This window comes from Vanessa tameamea, chromosome 6 (genome assembly GCF_037043105.1).
Source record: "Vanessa tameamea isolate UH-Manoa-2023 chromosome 6, ilVanTame1 primary haplotype, whole genome shotgun sequence".
Taxonomy (NCBI): Eukaryota; Metazoa; Arthropoda; class Insecta; order Lepidoptera; family Nymphalidae; genus Vanessa; species Vanessa tameamea.
This window is the reverse complement of record NC_087314.1, coordinates 6,008,157-6,020,862: the sequence shown is the minus strand read 5'-3', so window position 1 is coordinate 6,020,862 and position 12,706 is coordinate 6,008,157. Positions and strand designations below refer to the sequence as shown.

The 12,706-nt window shown below is 28.3% G+C and overlaps 1 protein-coding gene across 1 annotated transcript in view; it reads right to left on the bottom strand.

Annotated features, from left to right (window-relative positions):
* Positions 1–12,467, bottom strand: part of LOC113393514 (3',5'-cyclic-AMP phosphodiesterase) — a 335,667-nt gene extending 323,200 nt beyond the window's left edge. Inside the window, exons 1-2 of the mRNA XM_064215171.1 lie at positions 12,293–12,467; positions 8,554–8,719 (exon numbers count right to left, since the gene is read on the bottom strand). Of these exons, the coding sequence (XP_064071241.1) occupies positions 8,554–8,719; positions 12,293–12,452 (326 nt within the window). The 5' untranslated portion in view covers positions 12,453–12,467. The remainder of the gene's footprint in view (positions 1–8,553; positions 8,720–12,292) is intronic.
* Positions 12,468–12,706: the final 239 nt, after the last annotated feature.

Sequence of the window (12,706 nt, the reverse complement as noted above, 5' to 3'; positions counted from 1 at the left end):
ATGAACAAATTAATTTATAATTAATGTAATTATGACCTTAATATGTTCTACATTATTATGTTTAATGTAAAAGCATAAGCCTCATCAAATAAACATGATTGAAACATATGTTAATATTAAAATAAACTTTTACAGATGAACGTACATAACATTAATATTTTAATGTTATTCATAAACGGTAATCGAAATTAAGTTTTAAAATATTATCACATATTCGCACATGTTTAAAACCAACTTTGCCTTAACGACTATTTCCCGCTTTTTAAATTATTATAAATCTACAATATCAAGTTAAACTGTAATTGACAGTTGATAGATCTAATTAATAGTTTAGGTAAAGAGATTAGATATCGGATTAAACTAATCTATCGCGTTATAAATTTGCCAATTCCAAACAGCGCATTAATTATACATATTTAATACGAACCCATTGATTAAATATTTACTTAGATTAAAATTTAAAAGGATAATCGTCAAAGTTTATATATATTTTGTTCGAATAGGCATTTATAAGTAACTTTTAATTTACTTTTACTTTTATTAAGAAAAGGGTTTTTAGAATTTTAATATATAGTCAAAAACACCATCCGGAAAAATGCATTTTGTGGATTTGAGAACTTTGTTTATTTTTTAGATGTAATGCTATATATAGTACCATTTATACATTTAATTTGTATCTGAGCAATAATTGTTATTAAAATCGTAAGCTTTTCCTTCTATGTTAAATATATCCCATAGAGCGTCTTACTAGCTGATGATAAAAGAAAATGCATATATTTATTTAATTCCATATCTGCAATTTAAATATGTATAAAAAAAGTGCTGTTTATATGTATATATCATTATGTGAACTTATCTACATTCCAATTAAAGAACAGATACCATTACCTGTATAACGTTCAATTAAAAAATATGCAAACATAACCTTATAAACCCTATTAACATTATACCATAAATCCAATCCATCTGTTATTTAATCTCAACGTAATAAAATATACTATCTTAATAATCTGAAAGATCCCAAAGAAGGACAAAATTAATTAATAATATATCTAGTCAAAACATATTATCAAGAATAAGCAATTCCATTAGGGATATGAAATAGATCTGAATGTATGTGAAGAATGAGCAGAGATAGACCTATCTAAATAAAATACGAGTAATATTGAAAAAATATTTCAGCAGCCAATAGCGCTTGTGCTAGAGTAAACTTTTATTTATAACTACTAATTAATAAGTTAATAACTACTTCTTTTAGGAAGTGCAAATTTTGTCATATTGCGTGTGATGTCGCACGGGCAAATGGATAACCTGATGGTAAGTGGTCACCGGCGCCCATAGACAATGGCGCTGTAAGGAACATTAATCATTCCTTATATCGCTAATACACCACCAACATTGAGAACTAAGAGGTTACGTCCCTTTTGACTGTACACTGGCTCACTCACCAAGCCGCCGCCGCAATCAAGCGGGAACGCAACAATACTGAGTAATGCTTTATGGCGAATATATGATGAGTGGGTGGTACCTACCAAAACGGGCTTTCACAAAGCACTACCACCAAGAAAAGTAAAGTATTTATTTAGTATGTATGTGTGGTAGTACAATTAACCAGTCCGGTGACGATTTTAATTTGTAGATTAACGACGAACAGAGATCTGTATAATAATATTATACAAAAATAAAAATACACAAAGTAGAGACGATAGACTTGTATAAAAAATAAATATATTCAATGAGTCGTAAAACCAAAACTATTCTTCTTGACAGACTCATACGAAATCCACAAAAGCAATAAAGTTTTACAACGTTTATCATGTTCTCTGACAGTTACCACAAGATCTAAGACAAAGCAATCTACAATATCATAATAAAAGAGTCAGAGAAAAGTATTTGTCTTTATATTTCAGCATGACGCAATCAACTGAATTCATTTGTTTGTTGGTCTGCGTGAAGGGGTACTTTGAAGAGAGGATGTAAATAACGGAGACAAGACAAAGGTAAATTACAGTAAATAATACAGCATTTATCAGATTAACATCGTAAATATAATGTGAATTTAAAAGTTGAAATAACCCAATTTTTTTTTTTAATAAATAATAGAAAATTAATGGTAATTTGAATTATTTATTTAGCTTCAATTTCATTCAAAATCAATACAAACTGTTTTCGAATACAATCAACTAAAATCGACTGACATAAATCGTTATAATCGCATACACTAATATTGTATTCAATCACACGCAATTCTTAGCCACAACCGGTGACAGGAGGGATAGTTTATTTTTCGCCCACGTGGTCGGAATTGCAAGTCAACAGAGAAATGCAAATTGCATTCTTGCCACCAATCGGTGGTAACTATTTTTAATTTGTACTTAATGTATTTTTTTTTTAATCCAACGATATACATACAATATATACAATAAATAAATATTGGTAGTGATCGCCCATTGGTCGAAATTCCGTATTTTGACCGTAATTCATTTTTAATAAAAATGTATGTTACATGAGATACATTTATTGGAAAGATAGGAAAATGGAGAGTCAGCTAGTCGATAAATTGTCATTATTTTAATAAAAAAAAAAAACAAAGAAAAACCAAAAATCTTGTTGTTTGGCGTGTCATTAATTTTAGTAGTCTTTACTGTCTTTGTAGATTTTTTTATCTTACAATTGTGATACAATACTTACAAAGTGGTATCTTCGCGTATTAATATATAGATACCAAAAATTATCTATACTAATATTATGATTGTAAAGATAACTCTGTATGTTAACTCTTCACGCTTAAACCGCTGAACCGATTTTGATGAAATTTGGTATGAAGATAGTTCGAGATCCGGGGAAGGGTACAGGGTACTTTTGAATTTACCCCTCGAGGGAGTAAAATCAGGGATGACGGTTTGTGTGCTATAGGCATTTCAACATTTCGTGCGGGTAATACCACAGGTTCAGTTAGTATAATATATATTTGGAAAATGTAGAACGACTGAAACAAAGTCTAAGAGAATAACTTTAGTAAAATATGTCAACGTTTTAGAATATCTGTAAGATCTTTTGTTTGAAAAAAATTGATATGAAAACCGATAACGGAGCACAGCAATTAAAAATACGAACACCTACTTTCCTGATGAGACTTAACTAAGCTTTGTTTGGAGAGTCGAGGCGGAGATAAATTGAGTTTTAATTAAATCACATAAATGTAAGTCCGTTTTTCATAAGTAATAAATATGTTAAATAGATTTTGTAATAAAATTTGTGTTTTTTCTTATTTTATTATGTTTGTTTCAATCTCACAATTCATCGATAAGAACTTTAGACATTTCATTTCTCTTATTAATCTTACATACTCGTATAATTTCAATAATAAAGTATTATTTACAAAACAAATTGCTTCTTCGTCCGGGGACTTGTAATAAATAATTATATATGATAGAAAAAGTAACATAAAAATCAATTTCTACTTAAAAATACAAGAAAATATGCAAAATAAAACTTTATTTTTCCTTAGTTTATAACTGTTTTTAAACAGATATTGTTAGATCTGTATAATGTGTAACCGTTTGCTTATTTCTAACAGATGAATATTTAAATTTAAATAAATTAACTCAATTTCAGTAAATCAGAATATTGCTATATCTTGAATTTCGTTGCTACAAATACATATTTAGAAATATATGCAAACTATTCAAATGTTATTATAACATTGGCCTTTATAAATTTTGTTATTTGTATAAAAAATTTAAAATGTAATTATTCATTTGATCCTTCATATTAACCACGATATTATATACCACGATATTAAATAAATGTGATACTATTACTTATTCTGATTTTAATTAAATTGTTATAATGATAATAATGATTAATGGAAGATAAAAACTGCATAACATTACGTAATCTTTTAAATATTAGATAACAAAATGTGACGCAATTAACACATGCGTCACTATTACGCCCACAAAGATCACGCTTTCTAGTTTCCGTAAAAGTAATTAAAGATAAATAGGGACAAAATGAAAAACGATAAATCATCTAGAAAATTGATACACATTGTTTTTATAAAAAATGGTTTAACCTTCAAGTTAAAATAAAAATAAAATTTCATCTGAATACATGAGATTTTTATACTTACGCACGTATTCCATGCATGGAAGAAATTACAGAACGCTATTGGTGTAAGTGCTCTGTAATCTTTCAAAAGCATTCGATTGTGGGGCACACAGAACGCTTTTATAAAAAACTTCAAAAGATTATCGTGCTAAAGGAAAAACTCTTGATCACATTTCTTCATATTTAAGTCAAAGAACTTAAAAAGTAAATAAATGAAATAACATTTAGTACAAATAAATTATGTTCTACCACCAAATTTAAAATCATAACTTAATATTAAAGTATGATTGAAAAAAAAAATACTTCTCGCTTTTTAAATTCAAACAGACATCATTAAAATTTAATGAGTAAAACTGTTAATTTATGTCAAAAAGACTATTTCCCACCTAAAATCCTAATGAATAAAAGTGTATAAAGTTATGAATATAACCCATATGTTCAGTTTTTCAATACCTCTTAATTAAACTTAGCCCACTAAGTAGAGATTCAAACGCAATAGATCACGATGATAAACAGAATTATATGTAAGTAACTACTATCGCTTACCTAACAATAACATTAAAAAATAACAAACAGTAATTCACAGTTAAAAAGAAAAGTTTATATTATTTTATAAACCTATAAATTGTGTACATTTCGGGTACTAATAGTTTTATATTTTATTTTAACAAGTGTATCACGCGATATTAAAATTAAATGTAAAATACTTAATGTTATTATGATTCTAATTAATAGTTTCAAGCAACCAATTAATTATAATTATTAACAAAACAAAATAATATTTAAAATATTTTTAGTTGCCTACTAAAATACTTATAAGGTAAGCCTCTAAGGTAAACTTAGAAGTCAGTAACGAAATCGATCAGTAAATTAAAATAATAAATGTAATTAATAAATAAAGTATCAAGTGAAGGCGCGTCGCAATATCTAACGAAAATTACTTGTAATCTATTAACTAACGCGGCGAGTCGCGTGACCTCATTGACCCGCCATCGCACTCGAAACAACTGATAATACGCTTAGGCTGGTAAAAACCATGTTTCGTAAAATTATTATCACATAAAAGATAAAACGCTAGAGAAACTTGGGAAAAGAAAAAGACTTAAAGAGGAAATCAATATTATATCTACAACGCGAAATTTAAGTCGAATTAAGATGTTATTGGGAATAGATCGATCTTTAATCTGCATCTCAATTACGAATTGAACGGTTTTGTTTATTAAATCATAGACATCTGGCAGTTTTTATAAATATAATTATTTTATACGCTTTGTTTTCATACAAGTGTAATTAAAATAAAATATTGAAAAGATTGTTGACTTTTTTTTTGGAAACGTAAGAGTGTTCACATTAGGCATTCAAAAGTTATGGTGGAATGATGAAACTTTCATTGTTTTCATCATCTAAAAAAATCCAAATTGTGAATTTAACTTTTGTGAATGACGAGATAACATGGACGAGAGGTATAATTTTTTTACCCGATACCTGTATATGAATTTCTCGTTTTCTATTCTCACTGCCTGTGAGTAGATCTTTTGAGAGAACACCGAAAGTCAAATCCAAAATTATCCAAATCTATCTCTGTTTGTTAGAACGATCGGCAGAAACAACAAAATCGATATACATATCTGGAAAACAACCTGAATGATGATACATAATAGTTATGACCGAGTATAATATAATAGATATATGTATAAAAATACAATATAAGATAAGATTTTTATTGTTAATAACGCCGCAAGTGCGGACAGCGTGAAAAGCGTTATTCCTTTGCTTTAGTAGGTTGGCCGCAGGCAGCATACTCTCCGACTCCGTTTACTACAAGGGTGCTTACGTCGAACAAAGTAGCCATCGTTGCCATTTTGATACTTGAAATTTTTATATTTTTTGTACATATTATTTTCATAAAATAATTGCATATCATTCGAAAAGGCTTTAAATAAATTTAACAGACCCCAAAATGAAAGAAGTTATTTATACATTCGAATCGTATGTTTTTTTATGTATATTACCGATAGCTTAAAAATGAATACATTTGACCCAATTATTTTAATTCATACCGTTTTGTAATAACTTTGGGAAAACCTAAATTTATTAGAATATCGTTAATTTAAATTTCTCATTGATTTTTTTAAACATAAATGTGAAAAGGGTTTAAATTACGTAAATATTTACAATGATTTTTGTCAAAATCGGTTCATACGTTTCATAGTTTGATAACTATAGTAATACATGCAAATTATATTAAGGCTTACTTAGTGACGTTCGCCAACTTCTCGATAACTTTAGTTCATTATATTTATCACAGAGAATTAATTCTAAGATTGAATTAGAATTTTCTGCAAATAAAAACTACCGTTTTCTGCCAATTAAAATCGAATAAACTAAAAACCTTCTTTATCGATCATCTTATTATACTTGCTTCTATGCATTTATTTATTTTGACTCTACTATATTTTATACGACGTACATATATCGTCTTGTTTAAAAGTGTGTTCAGAGTTATACAAAAACTCAAGTAGTTATCACATCAAGGGTTTGTCTGATCGAGTTCGAGATTGACAGCTGCCAACGGGTCCTATTCTAATAGCAATGCAAGCATTTTAATATATTCATAATTTCTGTTATAAGTAAAGTAGTAATAGCAATACCAACAATCGCCTAAACATAAAATATATTATTCTATTGCTCAGAAATTATCTTTCTCTAAAATATCGCTATTTTCTCTCACTTAGTAATATTAATTATTTTAAGCAATAACAAAAAATAATAATATCCCACTAAAAACCAGATTCAGAGCAGTTTGTATAGTTTCTGCATAAAAATCAGTACGAAATTAACTTATACATAAATTATTTGAATAATGTTACAATACGACGAATTACAAAAAAACAATTTTAAATTAAACTGTTTGTATAAGTTTTATTGCGCGATTTTTATTATTTATTTTACTTCAACTGTTATTATATGTGTGTATATGGAAGTATACACATGTATATATGTTAATGGTTCAACAATTTTAACTGATCTTTAAACAAGTTTCGACTAATCAATTAATTTAAAATTTTGCACACACACATAGTGCTGGTGACAATACAACCTATTACAATAAATTTAATCTATTTGAATACAGGAATTGATAATTTTGTTTCCTTTTATCTGTGTAGTTTTAAGATAAGTACTGAAAAGTTTGCTACTTAATAGTCGAAAGCAATGGCTGCTCCATTACTGCTAACTTAGTATAACTTAGAATTTACATATAATTTTTTAGTATCCATAAATAGACTATTGCGTGAGATGTTTTTTTGGATAAATGTTTTCCATGCCATTTAATTGTAAAATTGGAATGCGACTTCATTTTTAATAATCGTTTTATTTTAGAAAATTCTTTCATAAGGAAAGCAAAAAATATAAACAAATTATCTGTTATTATATCTGATTCATATTTTATATTTTATCAATTATTTGTATTTATTATTATAAGGGGGTTGTCTAAAATATTCGATTGAAACTACTCTTGTTAAACAAAATAAAACATAGATTTATCTTAATCTTAAGGGATTACACGAATTCATTAATTTCTTAAGCTTCTGCTAAAGTATACCCCGGCGGCATACTTTTTTCTAATTCATCAACAAACAACTGAGGCTTGGCATTCCATTCTCCTACAAATGTACTTTTATGATATATATATCTGTTATTGTATTTTTCAATATGACTTCCGGGTTTATCTCAAACATTTTTAAAAGGGCAAACATCAAAAACCCTGGCCATTCCAAAACTTCAAGTACAATATCTCCAAGTATTCCAAAATTAAAAATATTTTTTTCATCAATGTACGGATCAAAGGGTTTTAAGGTTTCTAAATGTCCGTAACATACAATGATTTACTTTGAACTTTTTATCATCAGATCAAAAACTAAAAGCGGGCTTAGTTTGTAAAGTCTGTAAGCTGTTCTTCACGTATGATCCTTGAAATTTCTGTTAATCTTTTTATGGTTTTGGTGCTTACTATCACTTGTGAAACATTTTAGAATTTAGTTCTTACTCAGAAGAAGACGAAATACGATTTCTAAGCACAGTGCTTACAAAAATTTCACGTAATGCTTAAATACTTTTTTGCGACCTGGTCCTTAAATTTTCAAATAGGTATGAAAACTCGTAACATGAGGCTACTAAAATCCAATAATTTATGCGGAAAAAAATATGAAATCTAGAATTAATAAGACTTAGACCCAGTATTTCTTGACCAAATAATATAAAAATCTTACGAAAATCACGCAGGCTTACGATGACGATTAGGAAACTGTGTGTGTGATATTGGAAATAAAAATACTACTGTAACTGCTATACTAATACGTATGCCCTCAGTTGTTTAACTTAAGTAATTTATCAAAACAATATTGTCTGATATTATTGAGACTTCATTTTTAGGCTTACCTGCGATATGACTGTGGTGCGACAGGCCAACTACGTCTCGAGCGAAGCACGAGGCCCACACGGGGCATGGAGCCCTGTGTGTTGCCCATTTGAGGTGCAGAAGTTCGTTTGCGACTCCATCCTCGACGACCACTGTTAGCGCCCCATAGATGCGCCGTACTAGGCTCTGTGTATAACGTTCAATGATTACTAAAACTACTCAAAAACTAGTCATAAACTAACGTGATTTATTTTCTTCATTTTAAATATTATATTTAGTTTTGACAGAGTAGCACATTTAATTAGTCAGACCATTATCACGACAAAATTTGGCAACTCTTTCAAAATGTCTTGCTAAATACAATTATTAATAATTGTTGTTACAATCCAAATAAAATACATAAAATAGTTTACACAAACATAAAGTTGTTTATAAAATAATTATTGAAAGTCACTAAGAATGGTTTAATTTAAATAAATCTCTACCAAGTTTCGTACTTAAACAACAAAAATGACAATACGACTAATTTTTTTTACATATAATCCAGCAACAAAAAGAAAGTTTAAAAACTGTAAGACAACTACTGGAAAATCACGTTTTAAAAATAATGAAACAAGAAAATAATCTCATCTGAAATTATAATTTATAAACTGTTCAATATGTATCGTCTTTTAAATAAATAACTTAGACGTTTTATATTTTAATGTATTTATAATACATATTCATAGTGATGTTCAGAGGATAATCGTGGTAGTTTTTTGTATTCTGGTAATCGTTTTTGACTTATTTTTTATTTAAATTATTTTTAAGCATTCCATAATGAAATACGTATTTATTATAGATGTAATTTGAGTAGGTTTGGTTTGGAAAGATAATATATTAAGATCACAACTGAGGCGTGATTTTAGCAATAATTATAAATTATTGGGTGCAAGCAAGCAAAGCTGAGAGCCACAGCTATATATAAATAATGGACATATTTTTGAAATTTGATAATTAAACCCTTTCATTGTTAATTCAAAAAGACATCATTAAAATTTAGTTCATGACTATATACTCTGGCGGGCACCAAAACCTACCTTTATTGTTATCAAGACGCTTCCATTTCATTTGTCAAATTATTAAAAGAAGTTATAAGGGAATAGATGAACATACATACATGCCGATAAAAGTCATAATGCCCCTTTTTGCTTCGCCGTAGTCACTAAGCGTAAAGAGTTTAAAATATTTGTTATGGAATATATATTTATCTACAAAATTAACTTATCAAAGAAACATTAACTTGATTTTAACTGTAAATAAAAAATACGTCATCAATTGATAGAATGTTAAAGATAAATTAAACAGACAAGCAAGTAAAATTTTCAGCATCTGTACCTTTTCGTTCTTTTTGTATGATAATTCTTGCCCACATTGTTATGGAACAAATATTGATGGTGAAAACTTGAAATGGGGTTGTTAGGGAACATACAAAGTACAACAGAAAGTTTATATTTTTCGTTTGCATACTTAAGACATTTAAACCAGTCACTTTGTGAGTCAGTGATTGAATCCATTGTTTTAATTTGAATAATGATTTGCAAGAGACGTAGTGACAAAATATATAGGACACAATTATTCTCGTGATCTAAGATGAATGAAATCGTCGTGACAAAACCTCCATGTAACGCACAAAATTCTGCCTCATTCATTCAAAAGCCATCTCCTTAATAAAAAAGGAGACTTGTGCCCAGCTGCGTATATACAAGCTGTTACTTTATCTTTTTTTTACTTTTATATGTTTTGGCTTGAGTGATGAATTTGATATTTATTTAAGTACAAAATAATTTTCTTTTATTTTAAAGGTAGGTATAAGATGCCTGAAAAGCAATATCTTAACTTCTGTTCCAATGACTTATTATTTTTGTTAAACGATGAGTATTAAAGTAAGGGACTTATTGGTTCATTAGATCTAAAATCATCAAGTACCAAAGCAATATAATAAGCAAATATTTTTTTGTATATTTATTGATAATTTTTATTTTTTATCCATATAAAAATCTTCTAACATAGTTTTAAAATGTTAAATATTATGAACTAATCATTTTAAAGTATCGGTACACCAAGATATAATGTTTTAAAGTATTTTTAAAATAACTTTTACAAAAATATTCTTACATCTTTTTTAACTTCTTACCAAAAAACATTTTATACATAATATTTAAACAAAACCAGTTACATTTTAAGAGTTAAAACATAATTAACTCAATGGTATTCATTGAAGTATTTGTAACTAACAAATACATGAATAACACATGTAACTATTATTGAATGAAATTAGAAATAGTTCTTCTGTTCGTTCGTTCTTTTAGTTAGTTCGTTCAAATAGATTGAAATAGTTCTTTGCGTACACATATATCAATATATGGTACATATTTATATACTCTATATAATATGAAATATTATATGTATATTTTTTCATTTTAAAATTAACCACATCAGGCAAAAAATAACGATAATTTTCAAAAGATGCCAATAAAAACACGACCTGTTCTCAACCTTTTGATCTCTATTGTCGCAGGCCTTTATCGCCTTTTTATATGTAAATTGCCTTAAGGCTTTGATATAAAGCAGAATTATAATGCCATTTAACAAATTTAACGGTACAAAAGATGATATACAATATTATATTTTAACATGTTAGATATTAAGTTTTTAGGCTTTTAAAGATGAAACGTACCTTTAATAATTATCACTGTATAAAATGTCGTTTTTGGATGAAATGTCTCATGACTCACCACCTCATTCTGCGTGTCCAACAAAGATAAACAACAAAGAAATGAATTATAATAAGAACCTATTATAGTAAATAGCAATAAACCTATATTAATACATCGCTCTCTGTGTATATAGTTCTTTATATTATAACTCCTCTTTGAACAGATTTGTAATGTGCTTAACATGATATGTTGTCATCTTTACAGTCTACAAAGCAAACTGCTCTCGCAAAATGAAAAGCATTTCAACAGGTATTTTACTGAGTAATTTACTTTTGTAGCCGAATAACATTATATTAGAATTTAGAATTATTATATATTTAAAAGAATAGTGTCAATATGATACATCTGACATAATGTTATTCAAAAAGTGAGAAACTCAATGTCAATATTGTTCTTAGATTAAAATATATATGTTACCGTAAAAGCTCGAACTACGGTAAATCTTAAGATTTTCCAGTAAAACCTAAGATTTGTCGATTATGAATGGTAAATGTAAATAAAACTTTGGGATTCGAACTTTTACCATCATTCACTTGGTAAATCTTAGGATTTACATGTTAGGTTAGGTTAGGTTGGAATGGTAAAAGTCCGAAAAAGTCGTTCCTTTATAATAAATACTTACAATTACCAACTCATGTCCGTAAATCTTAGGTTTTACTGGAAAATCTTAAGATTTAGATTTATTTTTGCTATCATTAATAAAGCAACATTAAATTGTTATATGTATGTGGCATACTTGTAAAATCAAATTTTCGGTTGAATAAAAGTTTTATAGAGTTTCGGGCACTGTCCCTACATCATTTATTTGCCTCAGTACAAGTAATAAGAAAATCTTAACGAGAACAAACAACACTAATCATATTTTTATTCAGAATTCGAGCCCCTTTTAGCTTAGATTGAACATACTTGAATTCTGAAAATGCAATGCATTTTCAAAAGTATTATTCTCAACTTTACCCTACTTAATTTAAAAATAATAAAATTATCGATAAATACTTACGCATGTAATGAGATTGATGTGGACCCTGCTCAGAGCAAGCACGGCGGCCTCGGGCGCTTAATAGCACCTCGCGGCGAGGGCGCTCAGTAACTTCGCACTCACTCGACTCTACGCAACCGCCGCCCTCGTCTCGACCCTCTTCGACCACACACGCGGACATCACTACGTTTACCTTACGTTTATATTTGATTACCAGCCAAGCACATAAATTACAATGTAACACTTTATTGGCGCGTAAATGTCACGATTTTAAAATAAAGACACTTTTGGTTGTAATGTTTGTCCGGATGCGTTTGTATGAACCTGTAACAAAAAAACACATGTTAAAGTAAACAATTGCTTATAAAATTATATATGAGTAAAATTTATTTGTATCAAAAAATTTAAACTAATCCGATTGAAAATATGCAGTAT